General features: G+C 41.7%; 3 protein-coding genes across 3 annotated transcripts; 1 reads left to right on the top strand and 2 right to left on the bottom strand.

Moving 5' to 3' along the window:
* The first annotated feature begins 1,486 nt into the window (after positions 1-1,486).
* On the top strand, positions 1,487-7,195 carry layna (layilin a). Its single transcript, XM_085798089.1, has 8 exons — positions 1,487-2,838; positions 2,957-2,977; positions 3,099-3,396; positions 4,425-4,582; positions 4,665-4,703; positions 4,809-4,871; positions 5,445-5,541; positions 6,309-7,195. Exons 1-8 carry the CDS (start codon positions 2,763-2,765, stop codon positions 7,018-7,020), a joined length of 1,464 nt encoding a protein of 487 aa, XP_085654215.1. The 5' UTR covers positions 1,487-2,762; the 3' UTR covers positions 7,021-7,195.
* Positions 7,196-8,674: 1,479 nt separating this feature from the next.
* alg9 (ALG9 alpha-1,2-mannosyltransferase) lies at positions 8,675-15,973 on the bottom strand. The gene is made up of 15 exons (XM_085798088.1): positions 15,821-15,973; positions 13,545-13,680; positions 13,260-13,394; positions 13,066-13,136; positions 12,878-12,966; positions 12,380-12,515; positions 12,195-12,282; positions 11,800-11,905; positions 10,969-11,091; positions 10,661-10,815; positions 10,397-10,526; positions 10,141-10,288; positions 9,828-9,957; positions 9,612-9,742; positions 8,675-9,468 (listed from the first exon to the last, which is right to left on the bottom strand). Exons 1-15 carry the CDS (start codon positions 15,958-15,960, stop codon positions 9,345-9,347), a joined length of 1,842 nt encoding a protein of 613 aa, XP_085654214.1. The 5' UTR covers positions 15,961-15,973; the 3' UTR covers positions 8,675-9,344.
* A 1,310-nt stretch (positions 15,974-17,283) lies between these two features.
* fdxacb1 (ferredoxin-fold anticodon binding domain containing 1) lies at positions 17,284-20,936 on the bottom strand. Its single transcript, XM_085798087.1, has 6 exons — positions 20,903-20,936; positions 20,401-20,590; positions 20,134-20,290; positions 19,132-19,335; positions 18,855-19,013; positions 17,284-18,748 (listed from the first exon to the last, which is right to left on the bottom strand). Exons 2-6 carry the CDS (start codon positions 20,576-20,578, stop codon positions 17,515-17,517), a joined length of 1,932 nt encoding a protein of 643 aa, XP_085654213.1. The 5' UTR covers positions 20,579-20,590; positions 20,903-20,936; the 3' UTR covers positions 17,284-17,514.
* Between the last annotated feature and the right edge of the window lie 174 nt (positions 20,937-21,110).

Raw genomic sequence — 21,110 nt, 5'->3', positions numbered from 1 at the left:
AAAAGAATTACTACAGCACTTACAAGGTTTCATCAAAACTCTTTTATGGCTGCTTAGCTCTGCTGATAGAGCCATCCAGCTCCCCCGTAGGTCACTGACTCAGGCTCACTTCCAGCTGTCTGTGCAGGCCTACGCAATGCGGACACTCAGTCTGGCAGTGTGCCAGCTCAGATCATTCAAACTGGATTTAATGGAAAGTTAAGTCCTTTTTTTGGTGCATAATTAAGTTTTTTTTCTGTGTCTTTCTGGCTTTCAGATGGAAATGAAGTGAATTTGTTATTCATTGTCCTGTTTTTACAGCTGTCAAGCAAACAAGGCCATTGCATTACAAATGATTTGTTGTGGTCAAAGCCGGGTTATGGCTTCCAAATCATGTTATTTCATTGTGTAACCATGATCTGTTGACCATTATGCTGTCAGGCTTTGCTCAAGTGAAAATTTACATTCAGCAATTCTCTTTACTAATGCATATTGGTGAAGTGTCCAACGTCAGAAGCACAGAGGTGGATTTCCAGCATCAATGTTAGGTTCCTCTTACTGTGTGTGTGTGTGTGTGGGTTGGGTCAGTGATGTACTGGCTTCCCATGGGAACATTCATTTGGTTTCTTTTGGCCCTTAACTAAATGGGAGAGAGGGAGGAGGTCAGTGGGATGAAGAAGGGAGGCAGAGGCAGAAGAAGACAGACTGTGAGAGGAGGGCAGATTGGAGAGGCTTAATTGAATGAAACTCTCTGGGAGGAAATTTAAAACAAGGCTCATTCCTTATTGAATCCCCCAGGAAGGCTCAGCGGCATGCCTGTCTTTTCTTTTATTATTTAGAGCATCACCTGATAATACCAACATCTTGTACCCCACCTTCAATTTAAACAAAGCGGAAATGGCTTTACTGAAATCAAGCTGCACCTAAACTGATTAGCAGTGGATGGATAGAGCAGCATGCATGAGGACAGTATATTCATGAAGGCCCCCCCCCCCACACACACACACACTCCCTGTTCAACGGCAGCACACACAGCATATTCCTGATGAAGCAACCCACTGTTTAAACTCTGGCTGATCTGTCTCTCTGAAAGCCCTAAATCAACCTTATGGGCCATTTTAGAAATTACTACCATTAAGATCTGCACACATACACTTTTCCCCCGCATTTGTGCTCAGAAAAGCAGGTCACGCTCACATGCAACCGTGGTTTCTGCTGATCCTGACGTTTGAATATGAAATTATAGACGGCAGAGAAGAGCTCCCTTGTCACACGAGAACAAACTGGGGCCAGTCTTTTTTTCCTCCTGTTTATTTTCATTCACCAATCTTAAAAGAAAAGATAAATTTTTGCCCCACCTGGATTAGAAAAATGCAACAAGTTCTCCAACCTTAACCTTAGTTTTTTGTTTTTTTCACTCACTCTTTCATACAACCCATGTGCCCGTTTCCTGAAAAACTGCACAATAATGGTCATGACTTGATAACGTGTAGGCACAAAATCCGTAAGAATCTGGTTGATCCACACAACCACTCCAACCTCTTGTAAATATCGACTGTTGTGCTCTTTATACTTCGTCATCGCACTTTTCTCTCTGCTCCTCATCATCACCACAGCCACAAGATGCTGCCTGGAGAAAAACGTAACTATGGGTATAATAAGCAGCCAAACAAAACGACCGATGGGCTGGTATGAAGCTGGTTAATTTAGCACAAGGAGTGAAAAGTGACTGGCTCTATTCAAAGGTAACAGAACCATCGTCTAGTAAATCTCACTGATACATCCACTATAACACTGATTAAAGCCCTTAAAAAGACAGCAAGTATATCATAGGAGCATTTCCCAAATTATCAAGCTAACACCATTCCTAACTAACAAATAATAAAATGCAAGTTGAAACTTGAACAAAAAGAAAAAATCTGCTGACAACTGACGATTGAATTATCCAAGAATTATCTGTTTTCGTCTTTCCTCGTTTCACCAATTGGAGCTGGGCACGCCTTTGATTGGTTCAAGGTGATGTCATGACAGTTGAGAGATTGTTTGCTTATGTTGCAAGGCCTCTGTCAAACAAATCTGATCGAACCACACCCACACAGCACTGATGAAGCAGTTTGGTCAAGTTTTAGATCGGTGCACATATCCATTTGTGAACTTAAATATCATCTAAGACACATTAAAGACCTGAAACCAAATATTTGATAGCTTTGATAATAAAGAAACAGTAGACATCAATCAGCTGTGTTGGCAATCTGTCTTGCTTTGTACTGAAACACAGGAAGATAAAAACACAGCAAGAAATATTGGGTAATATCCCTGATTGAGTTAGAGGGGATCATTTTCATGTTACACTTTTGTAATGATAATACCCAAAGGCTAAGTAATATAGGAAGGAGTGAAATCTGCCTCTTGTCAGCGTTTACGATGAGAAGCACTTGCATGATTAGATGTCTTGCGATCGATGCAGCCTCTTCTCCCAATCATTAAGACTGCTCTTAACAGATTACAGCCCCCTCCCAAACACGCACAGCCTATTCTCCTCCTCTCCCTGCTCCTCCTTCTGTCTCACATACTCTCTCTTTCAGAGCTGGGGACTTGCCTCTTAAACACTTCTTTTACCTTTCTCTCAGTTTTTCAGCCTTTTTTTTTTTATTTTTCCGTTTTTTGGAGCATTTTCTCACACCAGAAACAACAGCTGCGAATCTTGAGGTAAAGTTTAAACAGACAGCGGCATGAAAAAGACCAAGAGGTGGTGGTGAATTTGTGACTGCACCTGGTAAAAGATGGATCTGCTAACAATCTTCTGTCACCTCCTGCTTTTATTTTTTGATCCTTGCACAGCCACGAGCCTCATCACAGGTAAACCTGCACACACACACAAAACATTACATAGCACAAAAATATGAACTCTTGATTCACTTGTGGATCTGTCTTTGGTTTTGTGACTCCTTCTGCGCTGGATGTTTGGTTCTCGAAGCGGATATATTTGAAGCCAGAGGTAGGTGCCACCACTGTGTGTCTGTAGGAGCAGGTTATGTGAGGCTATTTCTTCTATCCAACAGATTATTATTATTATTATACACAAACTCCTGTGTGTGTTTGTGTGTGTGTGTGTGCAGGTCAACGTGTGTGCAAGGCAGGAAAAGGGCGGCCATGTTACAAGCTGGCCTATTTCTCCGAGTTGCGGCGAAAGCTGAACTTTGTGGAGGCAGAGCTCGCCTGCAGGCGGGATGGAGGGCAGCTGCTCAGCGTGGAGTCGGCATCTGAGCAAAAAATCATAGAGCAGCTCATCACAGAGCTCCGCCCGACTGATGGAGATTTCTGGATTGGTCTCCGACGTAACCATGGAGACGAGGAGAGCAGCTCAGACTGCTCCTCACAGTACTACTGGCTGGACGGCAGCAAGTCGACATTTAGGTGGATATAGAGGGCTAAAGATATATGTATTATATATATATTATATATTATATTATATGTATTTTATATATATATATATATATATAAGTATATATATATATATATACGGTTTTATATATATATATACGGTTTTGCACATTTAATTTTAAAGAATTTCAGAGCAAAAAAATGAATTGCTTCCTGCGCTGGTTAATTTTCACTTCTTAATGGACTAATAATAGAAAAGAAACACAAAGACTGGTTACAAACATATTTTTCTTCACAACACCAGTTTTGAAATAAGATGGGAAATGTTGTCTGCATTTTTTAGACCTATATTAATTTTGAGTGCTTAAAAAATCTGACATAAGGAAGTTTACTGTCAAAATACTACAACAAAGTTTCAATTTGGTAGCCTACTCTCAAAAGCAGTGAAAAAAAAACAACCACCGCAAGACAAAAACTTGATAAAACAGCGGCATGAAAAAACCCCCCAAACAATAAAGTAAATGAATAAAGAGACAATTTAGGACAAACAAAGTACAATAGTAGAATCCAATGCAGAAAGTGCATGCATATAAGCTGTTTGAACTACTGTTAACATGTTATAGCATTTCAGTACTGCAGGTTCTTATCACACGTTGGAAAACATATAGATGCAGGTATTTCTGCCATGAGCTAATATAGACCGGCATGTCCAATATATGTCAGGATTAATGTCAGATTTGCTCCGATGTTGTCTAGAAGAAAGAATTCATCCAAAAATGTTGTCTAAATGAAACTCGTCTGTTTTAAATCGGGAACTTTACCATCAATAAAATACAAAATCTGACCAGACAGGTGACGCCAGCAACTGTCAACACACAGTGCTACAGATAATATTCTGGAAACTATTTATCTAATCAGAACTGGACAGCATTTTTATCTATTCATTAACTTCATTTTATTCGTTTTTTTTTATTTATTACTATTATTGTTATGAATATATGGGAATATATTATGATTTTCTATTTCTGCTTTGTCTGTGTGGTCTTCAACACACACTTCAGGAACTGGCACTGGGATGAGCCATCGTGTGGCTATGAGGTGTGTGTGGTGATGTATCACCAACCGTCTGCACCTCCAGGTCTCGGGGGGCTCTACATGTTTCAGTGGAACGATGACAACTGTGAAACCAAGAACAACTTAATCTGCAAATACACTGCAGGTATACTGTTACACTGATTCTGTCTTTTCCTTTGCTTTGAAAAGACTCAAACATTGTTGACTGTGATTCATATTCTCCTCAGAGCTGGACCCTTCGCCCCTGCCCAACTCCACCCACACAGGTAAAATGTGCACGAGTGCTCAAACAATGAAGCAGTGCACAGTTCAGTTGGTATGATTTGATCAATATTGAAACAATCTCACAGTCATGATGTCTTTTATTACAGATGGCCTCCCCTCATCTGTGCTTCCCTGGACCCCAAGAGACAACAACAATGACACACATACAGGTTGACTGACTCAAGACTGATAAACCTGTCACCATTTTCTGCAATGTAGCTACACAGTGCATTTCTGCTAGTGGTGCGCGGATCGATACATTCAGTACCAAAACCGTCTCTTTAAGGATTGGTTCTCACATCAAAAGATCGATAGTCCATACTATTGTGTTTTTGTTTTTTTTCTTCATCGAGGTAGAAAGGTCCTTCTCTGTTTACTGGGCGTGTTCACAGTATTGAGAACTCCTGCTGAATAAATGCACCTGAATGCAACATACACACACAGTTCCACGCTAACGGCTGAGCACAAACATAGTCATGCGCGACTTTTTGACTGTAGCCTATGTGAAATGTGTCATGAGACTGTGAGTGTCTAATCACAGTGTAGAACAGATGAGGCTATTGCAGCAGCACAGTGAAAAAAAACTTGGAATAACCAGGGTTTTGTTTCCCCTTGTCAACACAAAAAGCTTGTGGCTAAGTATTGGTATCGTATTGGTTTCAGCAAGGCCACAGTTTTACTTGGAGAAAACCAGTGGTATTATGGTACATCACTAATTTATTCTGTCTGTGTCCTTCTTGTAGCTCTGAATTTGGTTTACATCATCATCCCCACCATCCCCCTGATACTGCTGCTGCTGACAGTGACTGGAGTCTGCTGCTTCAAACTGCTTGTCAAACGGTGACAATCTTCAGCTTCACATCTCAAAATGTCATTTTACACATGACATGTAGTGAACATTTCTGAACTTTAATTCAAATATCAACACAGTTCAGTTCAGATCATCATTGAATATGCTGTACACGCTCCATGGCCCTTGACCCTAGACCTAACCCCCTAATCCCATAGTTCTACTTTAATTAATATATTCACTGTATAATGGTTAACAAACCAGTTCAGCACAGTTTGATTTACAGCTGCCAGTGATTATTTTTGTTCTGCACAAAAACAATAACAGTGTGTCCCTTATTGATAAAAGTCAAGTCTTAACGATCAGTCCGCTCTTGTGAAATCACCAAAAGTAAAGTTTTATTACATCTTTCAGTACTTATTGACTTCCCCATCCAGTCTGAGGCGCAGTATAATTTGTCCTTCTGAAAGCAAAATCTTCAAAATCACATCAAAATGTAACTTTTTAAAAAGCAACAAACTTTGGTAGGACAGTGGAGCACGGTGGTTTTTAGTGAACATAAACCGGAGTAAATAGTAGGCTATATTTGTCAGGGATGTCTTTTACACCGCAGCAGTTTATCATCCAGTGCAATGTTGTGTGTCTGTAACATGTTTGTGTCACCAAGTATAAACTTTAGAAACGTGTCAGTCGGATCCGTTCACTCAGACACTGGTGTTTTCTGAAACAGTATTATCAGCTCCTCAGTTCCAGTTTTCACTCTGTGTGTCAGTGTTTGAGTTGTTTTCTTAATTCTGTTTCTGTGTGTGTGACACAGACGGAGAAAACAGCAGAAATCGGAGGTTTGCCAGACGGAGCCGGGCCTCTGCCCCAGCCCGGCTCCAGCTGACGTCTACAACGTCATCCGCTCCCAGAAGGACGACGACCTGGTTTCAGCTCGGCCAAACACCAAAAACACCTCCTTCTTGTGCTCCTCGCCCGACACGCCGACCGGGGACTATGACAACCTGGGGGGTCGGGACACGGAGAGTGGCTTTGTGACGCTGGCCAGCACCGAGAGCTGCTTCCTCAACTTTGAGCTCAACGACCTCAGCCTCGGACGCCGCGCCACCCGCGACTTCTATGACACCAGCCTGGGCCGCTCAGGAAAGCGGGACTTGAACGACGGCAGTCTGGGCCGCAGCGGGCACAGGGAGTTTTATGACAGGAGTCTAGGTCGCCGCACAACGAAGAGTGAGCATTACGGCAGCAGTCTGTACGGGGATCATGGACTCTACGACAGCAGCATCAGAGGAGGCAGTGACCTCTATGACCCCAAACTGAGGCCTGGAAGTCACACAGTAAAGGCCGACCTCTATCAGACATACATCACCAACGGCAAGGACGACACCTTCCAAACCAGCCTGGGGACCCACGGAAACCGGAAATCCTACCAGTCCAATCTGGATTCCTACAGAATCGGCCTGAACCTTGACGGTGGAAGGAGATACTTCAACGAACAAGAGTGGATCCGCAGAGAAAACTACTGATCCTCAGCTCTAACAGCTCTGATGTTGTTGCGTGGTTGCGTGAAAAGAAAACAGGAAAAACTGCATGTGCGTGGTCGTAATTGTTTCTACAGTATGTTTCTGAAACTTTGTAGGATGAAAATCGGGTGAAGAAAAAGGTCAAATTATATTTTGTCAGAGCGCCGACAATTCACCATGTGACAATTAGTTTGTTGTATCATTTGAAATCAAACTGGAAGTTCATCTAAATTACAAAAAAAAAAAAAAAAAAAGTTTTAACATCTCTGGAGTTATCTTACAATGTCACTAATGGTGTGCAATGATCAGGCTACAGCATTTGAAAATCAGATTTTAGGAATATGACAGCGACAAATCTTTCTTTTAATGTCCATGTTACATTTGGAAATCCACAGACCTCTTTATGAACAGCTTGGCCGTGGAAAATTGCTGACAACAGAAACCTCAAAGTTTAATTTTTGTTTTTTTGTGCCTTTATTAGATGCAGTGCAGTTGAGAGAGACAGGAAGTGGGGAGGCAGAGAGAGGGGGAATGACATGCAGGAAAGGACCGCCCGATGCGGGATTCGAACCGGGGCCGCCTGCAGTGAAGACTGTAGCCTATAGACATGAGGCGCCTGCTCAACCTACTCTATTATTATTATTACTCTTTTTTTTTTCTTTAGGGGGGGGGGTTGGATGATCCAGCACTTTAACAGAGTCTTGATTGATTGGGGATAAGATCTTAAATAGAAATTCAGAGAGATTTTACACAGATTTTGGACACAGTGTCAGACCTTGTGTAGCTCCAGAGGGACGTACACGTGGCCGAAGTCTAGAAATTACAAGAAAAAAATCTGAGTTGGTGTAGTTACCAACCTGTGTAGTATAGTCACCTCATCTCTGCTTGAGGCTCCTAGCAGAGCATGTCAAAATTTCCCACCAAAGTATAGGTGAGTGAGTTGCATTGTGGGTAAAGTATTGCCCAAGTTTTGTATAATAGGAAAGAGGATTATCGAGGGGAGGATATGTCAATCTCTCCAGACCTCTCTATCTGCAGGCCCCAGTCGCTGCAGTTGATGTTGCGTTTATTTTTCATTTATAGAAACAAACAAATGCACACAGGGGAAACCTGGAGAAGTTTGGCCTTGGGCAGTGAAGACTCCCACTGAGCGCAGTCAGTGCTCATCTCACGTGAAAACATGAACTAACTCCCTCAGATGTGACTGAGTGATTCTAAGTGACTTGGACAATACATATGTATGTATGTGTGTGTGTAGCAGCCTGTTTGCATGGCCTTGTCATGCTGCTCTTGCTTGGTAGGATAACGATGGAGGTCTTGGACCAATGCGTCTGCCGTGCCTGAAAATACTGTTTTAATCACACCCTAGTTTACCTGAAGTAAAGAGGCTACCTCGACCAGACTGAGACACAGTCAACTGATACAATGAAAATATATACGAATATAGATTATTTTTATGTACAGTAACTGTGTTGTGATATGGCCTTAATTTTTAAGATAGAGACCTTGAAGTGAGTTTAATAGATAGACTTGTTCCCTCGTTTATCAGTGTGTTGTTGTGTCTCTGTTTGAGTAAAACAACGCAGTGAATTCAGCTCGAGTGCCTGCAGCCTGACTACAGCAACGGCATGATGATATCAAAGACAATGAGAAAATATAGCATTATTGTTATTATTTATTCAGAATGTATAATGCCTTGACATCTCTCCTGTAAGCGAGAGGAGTTTGTATGTTTGTTACATAAGGAAATCTTCAAATAAAAAGAGATCACAATTATATCAATAAGCCTGTGAGATGCAGTGATTTTACCTTCCCAATAAAAAAGAGGATTGTATTCACAGTCAATCATGTTTTATTAACATTCCAACTTAAATTAATCAACACACTCTCGCTTTCATTCGTCTCCACCATGCACACACACAACAGAACACGCCATAGATACTGTTCGACTGCAGACGAGCAAACACTACAAGATTTTTTAAGATTATTTGTTCAGAAAAACTCCACATTTTCAAGTAAGAATAAAGAAACATCATATGTATGGAACGGCCTTTCCTGGGCTGAATGCACTGAAAAATCTTGTAGTGTGCCTCCACAGTAATACATTCAGTTAACACACATACACACACACACACACTCACACAAACAGCCAAAAGCAGTCCTTAAAGGGTCTGATATCTTCAAATGTTTCCAGAGACAAATACTTCAAAACACACACGTTCAACAGTCACACACACAAACAAACAAACACCAGCTGTACTGACGGGAAGTGATTGATTTCTGCTGTCTGGACTTTGTAGATTTTGGGCCAGGCAGAGGTTCAACGGTCAGCCGTGGGTGCGTTTACGAGGCTGCTTTTGCCGCCGTGGTTTCAAGATGATGTAGCGCCTGTAGGTGGTGTGATGGTCTGATATAAACGGGATGTAGAGCGCTCTGAAGAGAGGATGTGATCTGGGGGAGTAGAAGGTTTTATTAAAAAAAAGGTTTCTTGCTAATTCTTACACAATAGATTAAGCTTTTTTCAATGTTAAGATCTGTAAGTAGACATTTTTTCTCCATGTCTATGTAAATCTTGCATTTGGGGAAAAAAATACCTTGACGCTTGAAGGAAGGGCTTGTAGGCGATAATGGTCCACTCTTCTTTATTGGAGGAGTAACGTGGCTCGAGAGGCGCCTCTTCCTCTGTGTCCAGGTCTACTAAGTAGTGGCACTGCCGTAAATCAACCTGCACAAAGAAAATAGATAAATAACTATGCAATGCTATTGCTATCTACAGTCTCTGTAAACATGCCCATGCCAGAGTGACCTACATATCTGGTTGGCTCCTCCAGGTTCTGGTCGTTCATATTAGCTGGGATCATCTGTGTGGCCAGAGGACCGTCGGCGTACGGCTGAGGCAACTGCCCTTTAAACTCAGACTGAATGTAATGCAGTTGCCAGCTGGAGATTAGAAAAAGTAATTATCAGAAAGAGGCACAGCCTGAGTCACTCATTTGTATCTGGCATGACAAATGTAATCTTGGCTTGGAGATGTCTGAAAATCATTCTGGTGTCGATTCATAAATAGAAGAGCAGCACTGGTGTTTGAGGTTTATACACAGATACTATGTCCTGTATACTGACTTGTGTGGTAGTAGGAAGCTACTGGGGAAGCGGTACCACTCTTTGCCCACACACACGTTGACAGGTCTGCCTTCGGGGACCGAGTGAAGAGTTGGATCCTTGGCGATGCGGTGAAACTCTGGGTACAGATCCAGGGGGGCGTGGTAGCCTGTAGACGGAGGCAGAGAGAAAAATACATAATTACATCCGTCTCAAAGAGTGGGTTTTGTTGCCTGACACCGGTGCTTTGGAGAGCGGAGTCTGTGTGCCCACATACCTCTAAAGAGGGCGACAGAACGCGACAGCGACAACACTGTAAAGACCACAACTGTGCTTAGAGCCAGCCAGTTGGAGGAGACCGTGTAGTGCTCCAGTCTGTATCGCTGGAACAGGAAGTGGTAGCATTTCTGCAAGACATAAAGAAATGAATCTGTAAAAACTCATTTTAGATGCACACGCATGACTAAAAAGTACCAAAAACAAATAAAGCCAACTATCAATGTCTACTGTTTTACCATAAAAGCATAAATAAAAGACACACCTGTAGAGAGGAGAGGGCTACTGCCCCACTGAGGCAGATGAGAGGGTAAATGGGAAAGAGGAAACGTTCTTCTTTATGAGGTCTGGTGAAGAAAACCAGCATCCACAAATACATGGGAGACAGAGTCAGCCAGTACGGACGCCCCAGGTTCTGCACTACAGGAAACACATGTGTGCAAATAACAATTTGATCGCAATAACCAAGACTCAGTCGGTGACCCAGAAGAACTTGTTGGTAAATGTAGACAGGAGAGCGGCAGCACAAGGGCAATTTTCAGTGCAGGTTTATGAAACAAACAGAGTCCTCACCATTGAACCTGTGTAACAAAGTCTCCATGAGAGCGGTGAGTGGCAGAGAAAACAACGCCAGAATAAACACCAGATTGAAGTTCAGGATCCCGTTGACAAAGTAGAAATGCCACGGCTCTGTACCTGAAAATTACAACAACAAAAAAAAAACTTGTGATGTATTACAGCTCGTATACAGACCATCATCATAAAATCACTATAACTGTTCTGTTGGAAGATTTATGTGATGGGGAAATCTGCAGATGGCAGCGTCACAACTTCGTTAGGTAAGATAAAACATTGAATATCGATGCCGGAGACAAAAGCCAGCAGGTCCTCTATATAAATATATACTGATACTGTCTGTGAATTAATATCTCAGGCAAGCATTTCTGACATCTTAATGGAGAGGAATAGAAACTTATTGGCACAGTTTCAAAGAGTTAGGTTTTAGCGTCAGTTATGGAGTGCCCTCTGGAGTCCAATAAACTGAGTGCAGCTTTAAATTTGATCAGTTCTGTCAATGAATTATACCATCAGCCTAACAGTGACTATACAATCCATATAATACCACAAACATGTAATCATCATTTGTAGTCCACTTGCCTTTAGACTGCACGGTAGAGTAATTTTTAAGAGAATAAAGTAATTACTTTTGCTTGCAATAAAACCTGATGCTAATATGGCACAATTCAGTTGCTTATGCAGCCTCTTGTACTGCAGTCGCTGTAATGAATGCGGTGCATTATCACACAGAGGGATCCCAAAAATATATAGTTTTATGATGGAAAAGGGAGAGAGAAGATTCTGGAAAATGCTTCATGATAATGTTGTGTGCTCTTGTATATTTACCATACAGATCAGGCCCATGTGGTGTGAAGACGTTGTACAACAGAATATTGAGTGGAGCAACAACCAGTTTGCCATAAAAGAAAGAGTCCACTGCCACCAGAGGAACCTGAGACAGACACAGGATGAACAAAGAAGAAAGTGACAGACTGACCGCTTGAATACATTACTCTTTATCAGAATAAATGTAACTCTCGAAGAATCACAATTATATCTATATGCATGCATTTACCATGACAAGTGTAAAATGTTGTAATGTTATACTATATAAGATCAGGTCAGTGCACACACTGCAACTGTGACACTGTAAAGAAAAAAAAGAAGATCTACCTACACATTTACCCTGTAACATACAAATTTAAAGCCTAAGTTTTACAATCATTAAAAAAACATCTTACCAGCAGCAGAAGCAGAGCAACAACTGCCCAGGTGATAAAACTTCTCCACTGCTTCTTCAACACCAGCAGGTCGAAAGCAATAGGACCCCTGCAGAAAAAGAAAACAGACTAAAACTGTAAAAAAGAGAAACACATTGTGACAGGTCCGTCTGCTGACAACTTAGTATTTTTGTGTAGGTCCCTACCCAATCAGAGCAGAGAAGGGCCATCCTACGATGGCACCGGCTGCCACACCAACGATGGCTAGTGGTGTTGAGTCCTGAAACCACCCCGTCATGGCAACCAGCGTCGTATACATACAGAAAGAGGAAGGCAGGAAAGCTGAGGCGGAGGAACAAAGGAGAGGGATGATGAATCATAAAACGTGCACATTTAAAACAGGAAACCCCTAATAGAAACACCATACTGTCTGCACACGGTGTCTGCAGAACAATGACTTCTTCTTACAACTTTCATTCTTCAATTACAGCATCCCAGAAATGTGTCAGATGTTAAAAAAAAATAAAAAATGCACTTTTTAAAATGTACTGCACAACAGGCGGCTTTGCTCCACATATTGTCATTTAAATGACAGGGCCAGACTGAGACTGGTCAGTCTCTGATGTAGAGGCCTGGGATGGAGACACAAGGGGGACAATAAAGAGATGGACGCAGAATCGACTCTCTGCTTTGATCTGACCAACCTGCGGACGAGCAGAACATTCCCGTGCTCAGGACGAGAAACGCCAACATCAGACGACCCACATGCAAGCCAAACTTCTTACAAACTGCCCTGTTCTCACACACACACAAACAAGGCAAATCGTTAGCCTCCGTATCATCAAACACTGAATAAAATCACTACTTGTATTTGAGAGGAAGGGAAACTCACTTGTAGAAGTAGAGTTCGCAGACACAGCAGGAGAACGCTAAGACACATCGTACAAAGTAGAACACCAGGACCTGCAACACAATCATAACACAACGCCCCAATGTCATAATGATCATAATAACAATCATAATCTCAGATTTTCACTGACAGACACAAAGTGAATTTTTCTGATATGACATGTGTGTAATCGTTACCTTGTTTGTCTGTAGAACATGGGCATGCAAACAAGCAGGGAGAGCGTGTAACCACAGGTAAGCATAAGATCTGATGGCGTACAATGGGGAATATTCCCACGTCTGCATCCCTGTGCCGTAGAGCAGGTAGTGCATCTGTCGAAACAATCGGACATGGAAATTTGAAGAACAGGAAGTAGCAGATTGCTTGAACAATTAAAAAGATGCTAACCAGACTAACTAACAGTGGAAGGGTCAGAGATGCAGCAGGTCACAGGTTTGGATTATTGATTGAGTGGTACTCACCGGCTCCCAGTAGTTGAAGGTCTCATCACAGTCTGAGATGTTGCTGAGCAGAGCTGCACAGAAACGTGCCGAGAGCAGGCATTTGAACGCAGTGGAACCTTCTGGAGCCCAGACTTGCCCCCCACGACTTATTGACCTGTTACAGAAATACAAACGAACATTGCATGACTACTTGACATCTGCAATATTATCATAATCAATTTTAGAAATATTTAGAAATATCAAAAATGTATCTTGCAATATACCTCAATGTACATAAATACTGTTGTACATGATGTTTGCTTTTAGAGAACTGTCTTGACTTTGAAGACAAGTCTAACAAATGTTTCCACTGGCTTTTTTACTTGTTTAACTTTTGTTTTACAATATACAGGCTCAGCTGGCTGATATTTCTAGTGCACATGCTTTAGAGAGAGCACTAAAGAAGGCTGAGATTAGGGTAATTATTTCAAAGCTGACAAGTTAATATGCTGCTCATTACAAAGAGTAAATACCGGTAGTAAAACAGACAAGACCTAATTACATGGAGTTTTTAAAAACTGTTCTGCAGAGAAAGATCGATTAAACCATGTTGAGGTTTTGTCAATTCAGCATGGATTAGCTAATAGTTGATTAGACAGTTTGTCTCTGTTTAGCTTATGAACCTGCCCTGTTTTAATTACCATGCAAAATAAATGTTTTTTCAGTTACATATTTTTCAATACAGATGTTCCTTTTTTTTATCAGCCTTGCCCTGTGTTTCTTTCTGACCTACACTATTACGATTACTGTATTGTTATTATTATTAATATCATCATCATTATTATTATTATTATTATTATTATTATCATTAGTAGTAGTAGTAGTAATAGTAATAGGGTGGCATAACTTGATTATTATCAGTTTATTTAGTTGTTTCATAATTTTTCTTCTTTTTTTTTAACCTGTCATTGTATTTATTTTTATTTTTTTTTATCCTTGGGTGTCCTGCCTGAAAAGTGATCAAAGGATAATTAATCATTGGACTGCAACTGACAGATATTTTCATTATCAATTAATCTGCAGTAAAAAGAAATGTCATCTTATTAAAGTGGCACTGTTTCACTATAGGCTATTTGCTAAATCAATTATCAAAATTGCAGCTGTTTTTAAAAAAAAATGTTTTATCTTGATCAATTAATCAATAAAGCAGCTCATTATTTCAGGCCATATCTAATTAGACATTTTTATGTTGTAGTATGGTTTACTGTCAAGTTATAACAAATGTGTATTTTACATTTTTACATTCTGATTGCATGAATGTAAGTATGTAGTATTTACACCAGTCGACCACAACTTAAATCTGTGGCCAGTTTTGAGTTTTCTGATTTGAACCTTAGTAGTTTTGCTTACTTTTTTCACAGTTCCGTGGCTTGATTAAAAAACAAACAAAAAACACAAACAAGTCAAACATTAATAAAACCAGGCACCTGTTTTATTTATTCCTCTATGTTTCTTCTACAAGACAGTGTTTGTGCACTCCGTGGGGCAGATATCCCCTTAAATCCTTGAACCCTAAATCCATAAACACATCATTTCTAGTTCATTGTTATATTAGCGAGTACAGGTGTGGCCAGCTGTGCGCTTATTCGTATAGTGCTGTTGTACTACTAGTACAGTTTTGGAGTAATTTCATGTTTACTTGTGGGTAAAGTGGTTTTAACCCCCACTGCTCTGTGTTGTTGTTGGCTCCCATCATCAGATTAGTTAGTTAGTTAGATTAGTCGGCTCAGCTGCAGCCGCGTTGATCCTCAAGTTTACATGTCACTGTTTGGTTATGACACGTCATCTAACAAACTGTCACCTCTTCTCTCCAGCGCCACACCGGCCACACCGGCCACTGTTACCCGAGCAACGGGGCTCAGCAGCCGGCTGACCGGGGCAGCTGACCCCGGTAGTGGACCACAGGTGTGTGGGGATGAATGAATGAAGCTCACCAGGTAACTTAGCCACGGTACGTTGCGTTATTAAATCACAAACGATGCAACTACTGTAGTTGTTACTGTTATTAATATTATTACGGCAAAAACACAACCGACGAGCCGTCTAATGGTGAATCCACGTAAACACACAGCCTGCAGGTTGTTAGATTGACATTATCATTCATCATTATCGCGCTGTTTGCATCAAAACTTGCTCATCGCAGCTAGCTGCTGTAGCTAGCTGCTCCTGCCCCGGACTGTCACACACACAGACCGGGGGATGGAGCTGGAAGCCCCGGCGAGGGGGAAACGTCTCTCCCCGCGGCTCGTACTCACTCTTGCCGAGTCTCTGTGACTTTACTGTCGTCGCTGCCTTTCTCCTCTTTCGGTGGCCGGGCTTCAGCGGACACGTTGACGTTGTTTGCATCCTGTCTGCTGCCTCGCCTGGTTCGCTGCCGAAGCGCCTTGGCCGCCATGTTTACCGGAGCTGCTGCTCCCGAGTCCGCCGTCGTTCATTTCCGTCTCTGCTCGGTCACTGACAGCGCTCATCAAAGCATAGAGCGTGTCAGTTCATTAAATACACACTAATAATGCCTGGACAATTGGAGAGAGCTTCATAATATAATATAATATAATATAATAATAGTTTTATTAATACAGTAGCCTATACAAACAAACAACAAAGACAACAAAGGTTCACAAAGTGCTTGAAAAAACAACATACTGTATATGAGACATGTCACAAATTTGCATAGTGCATGACAAAACACCATGCAAAACACATAAGAGACCAGTCACAAACAATTGCCATAAAACTATAAGAGATGGACCGCCCAAGCAATGCAGCCACACAAGCAATACGAGATCCCAACAACAAATTGAGACCAATATAATATAATATAATACAATAAAATAAAATATGATATATGTTTTTGTAGTAAAATGGGCTGTGGGCTTCTGTTGTGAATTTGCTCTTCAGCCATAAAATAAGTTTATATCTGCACAAACTACAGCATCCGCAATAAACACAGAGCTTGTAATGATGTGGTTACAGATTTAGGATTCAAGGGCTTATTTGTCACAAACACCTGGTTTTTGCAGTAAAATACAGTGTGGTCTGCTCTTATCAATACACTGTTGCTGCTGTGAATTATAACAGGTGACTGGTTCCAATGTTGTGATTGATTTGTGTATCTTTCTTTCATTGAGTCTTGCCATGAAGGAAAATAACTGCAACAACAAACTAAGTTTCAAATCAAATGACTAATTTGATGAGTTTACATTCATTTCTTTCCACTTAAAAAAACATTTGGTGAATATAATGAGAGACGCTTTAACTTTTTAAACTAAACCTACCAAGCAGTAAAATAGTTAAGAATAAATCTAAATATTATATATTAGATTAACATATTACTTAATTAGTGTGTTCTTGGATCAGTATACAATTCAAAATATGTATAATAAATTATACAGTCATAACAAAATTCATTATTATACTGTATGCAGTTCTTTCAAGAAAATTACACTGGATATAAACTGCTCACAAAGACCACACAACTAAATGCAGTCCAAAATATGGCCTACAGGTCTCAGAACTTAGTTACCACCAATTTTCATTTTTTTCAAGGAAACTTTCTCAGAAACAACAAACATAGCTCCCCAGAAGTCTTTAGTATATTACATCAGATACATAAATTGATGAAAGCTTTCAGAGCTGTTGTATATCAGTATATTTACTTTTATGCTTTCCCACATCATGCACTAAATATGGCTATTTACAATGACTCTCAGACCACAAATTGATGTTAAATAGTTGGTTTATTGTAGGATACATAAAACACACAGAGACACAGACAATTCCAGTCACATTTTTAGGACACACTGTAAACGACGCCTCAGCTATTGTAAACACAATTCAACTAGATTTTTACTAATTATATGCTTTTGATTTGTTTAGCAGCCACAGACAGACTTAGACCAGTAGTTATAATCTGTCTGAAAATTAACTGAGATCGCTATACCTGCAGCAGCTACCTGATGTTGACGTGCAGCCGAGAGGAAAGCAACAACTCCAAGTGCTTGTGAAACTTGAGGGCTTGTGTGTGTGACAGAGCGTGTGTGTGCGAGTGGTATGTGAGTCTGTAACAGTAACTGGTCTGACTCAGGTCAGGATGGGAGAACGAATCAATGAGTTTAACTTGCTCCACGGTCCCACGGCTGGCCTCTCGGACCATGGCGTGGAACTTCTTCTCTTCCCATGTCGGCCCCGTCCAGAAGCTGATGTCAAAGCTGAAGTGCTCAGGGAACAGGGAGAACGGCTGGAAGGCGGTCCCGGGTGACGGGCGGCGCTCAAACTGTTTTAAAAATCGTGGGTCATGTGACCACAGCAGCCGCCTGTCGGGCAGGGAGAACAGGAGCGCGGCCAGAAGGTCCAGATTTAGTGACACGGTGACGCTAACGTGGCTGATGTCGTCGCCGGCGCTGCTTACAAGCACCTTTCCGACCAAACCCATCGGCTGTGCCGTCAGACGCAGACCTCCCTGCTCCGATACCAGAGAGACCCCATGCGGTGCGAGCAGCTCTTCCAGCCTCTGTCCGAGCGATGTGATTGGCTCACATTGTGAAGGGAAAACCCCTGTGAGGAGAAGCTCGTGAAAGGCCGGCAGGGACCAAATGTTGATGGCCACGCTCTTAAACACCAGGCCACTGATGCCAAATAACAGGCTGGTTACGCCGTTACAGCCTCCGCAGGATTCCTCCGTCTCACTTCCCTCAACTTCAACACCTTCGTTATTCGCGTCCGTCGTCCTATGACCTACAAAGTCTTCCATATGAGGGAGCAGTGACGGACGCAGCACGTAGAGACCGTTCTCCCCTTCGGGATCAACATCGAGAGAGCAAGCAGACCTGAGGCTCTCTGCTCCTTTGCTTCTCATCCTGTCTGATTTATCTGAGGTGACACATGTGGCTGACGGAGCGTCTCGCGTGTCTGTTTGTCCCTGACAGTCCAGACACGTCGGCCGATCCTTTTCTTTGTCCGCAGAGGCGTGGACGTCAGAGCTGGGGTCTTTCTGCAGCAGGTGGATCCAGTAGCAGTCTGCGCTGTCTACGTCGTGGCAGCACATCTGCAGCTGTTTGGCAGTGAGGAGGAAGGGGATGGTGTCTGTCGTCACCATGGAGACTGGCCACTTTTCCTTCAGTCCTTCGAGAAGAAAATCATGCACCAGTCTGACAGGGTGAACAGAGCCTGAGCAGAGAAATCCCCTGATGGAAGAGAGGACACAATAAGCACGTGGTTATATAAGTTTTTTTTTTTTTTGCGTTGGCGGCTCAGCACTCAAAGAGCAGAGGAGCCTGTGTGTAACTGTACCTGAATATATAATCACTGAGCTCAGCGGGCACGTTGTACTGGACCTTCTCCCCTTCAACAACCTCCTCTACCTTAGGCGTCAGCGCAGAGGTGTAGGGGAGGCTGCGGGAAAACACATGGAGCAAAGCTTTCTCCACATGGAAGCCCTTATCCTGGCTCCTGTACACAGCAACACAGTCATTAGACCCAATATGCAAACACACATCAAACACACACACAGAGGGACACAAAGGGTTGTTTCTATTTGTACACCGCAACACTCACCTTTACTCCTTACCTGTATCCTGTGCACTTGTAGCTCTGGTATTTCTCACTTTCAAAAGAACGGATGTCACTAAGGATCAGGTGCGCCTCTGCTGCCATGGCAGCCACCTGCCAGCTGTTGTGCCACTCTCGCCTCGGCTGGTCCGCTGGCGTCCCGCCTTGGCCGTTGCACAGGGTGACGTGAACCTCCCCGTCTTTAGCCAGCAGTTGAACACAACTGGAAAAAAAATTTACATATGTATTCTGGATATTGTCTGAAAATTTGGTCAGTGTTGTTTTTTTTTTTCCAACTGATTTTGATTAAGTTTTCAGTTTTGAATGCCAGTGACAATAAACTGCCCATATATGTAAATACTGTATAATAAACATGAGTGTGAATGGTTGTATGTCTGTATTTGTCTTACTATACTGTAAACTAGTGACCTATCCAGGATGTATCCCACCTCTCCAGTGGTAATTTTGCAGAAAGACAGACCAGCATAGTTGACTGACAAATGTGTATGCTGTTTATATGAAAAATAAAAATGTATTCCTAAAAACAGGAAGTTCACAAAGGCTAAATACTATGTGAACACAAGCAGCAAAACAATTTAATTGTGCTGAAATAATAACAGTTTTTGTTTTAAATTGGAAACTGTCTCATCAAATGAGCACAGATTCTGAGAAAGCATTTTGGGTCAAAAATGGACGCATTTCAATTGGGGAAAGAAATAAAACGTATACACAGTTATTATTATCATATACAATTTCTGGCTTAAACACTGATATAAAGTTAGATAAAACTGTGCTCCTTGGGTTTAAATAAAGTGGTATATGGCATGGTATATTTGTTGACAAAAACAAACAGATAAGTAGTAAATGAATCCAAATTGACCAAATTCCAACTGCAAGTAAAGTGACCTTGAGAATTTTTTTTTTTTAGAGAAAACATTCATTTGAAAATAAAATGGTATGATTTTATTTGTACAACTGACTCATACTATAAATGTTGTGATGGGTTTTAATCCTACTATACCTGAGGAAGAAGTTTTTGAGGAGCTCCCTGTTCTTTTTAACCCCACTCTTTCTACCACAGTGAGGGAAGTTGAACACCACAAGGTCAAAGAGACGGCCCTGCAGAGCGCCACAGTCCCCCAGCTTAGTGCAGTCCACTCCGTAAAGCACGGTCCCACCTGTATGACAATATGGTTAATGATTTAACAAGAGGAAAAGAAGGAATAGTAAGAAAAACGCAACTAAGAACAAATATTAAAGTAAGTAGCCTACCCACAAAGACATGTACCTGAGTCGGTGATGCTCTGGATGTTGGTGGCTGCACCTTCGTGCCGCAGTGCCTCGTCCTGATGCTGCAGACAAGTGGCCGTGATGCTCGTCTCCGTGTCCGCGTGTGTCTGGCTCATGGACGCAGAAAATGAGAAGTTCCCTTCTCCCACCAACAACACGGACCGTGAAGGAGACATGACCAGTTCAACCTAGAAATGTGTCCAGGAAAAAAAAATACAAACAAAAACTTAACTCCCTGGAAGAAAAAAATAAAAAATCTTCTCCCTCTTTGAAAACGTGAAGAATAAAGAGGCGACAGTGACAGTGACAACCTTCTTTCCTCTTCGCGGTCTAATATGATCCTTGTAAACTCATATTTTCTATGAAAAAACGTTATTTTCTTGTATCTGAGACTGTTCTCTGCTGTAAAACACAGATTAAATAGACTGTGAAGCCGTTGACCTTCCTCGTTAGCTCGGTGATGCAGCACATGAAAGCTGAATAATATCTCATCATATCACCTGTAGCTGCGGCTTGCGTTGGACGCGGTGTCGCACAGACAATAGTCCGACCGGAAACAAAAACCTGCGGAACTTTGCCCGAGCTGTGAAAAACGCAGCACCACAACAGAAAAAAAAATATATATACAGATACGCCAGTTAGATAAATGAAAATATACAGTTGATATAATTATTTATAAATCAACTGAGTTGCTAATCGTTGGTTTGC

Source organism: Trachurus japonicus, chromosome 14 (genome assembly GCF_045865225.1).
Source record: "Trachurus japonicus isolate A0001 chromosome 14, Traja_1.0".
Classification (NCBI taxonomy): domain Eukaryota; kingdom Metazoa; phylum Chordata; class Actinopteri; order Carangiformes; family Carangidae; genus Trachurus; species Trachurus japonicus.
This window is presented reverse-complemented; position numbering and strand designations above follow the sequence as displayed.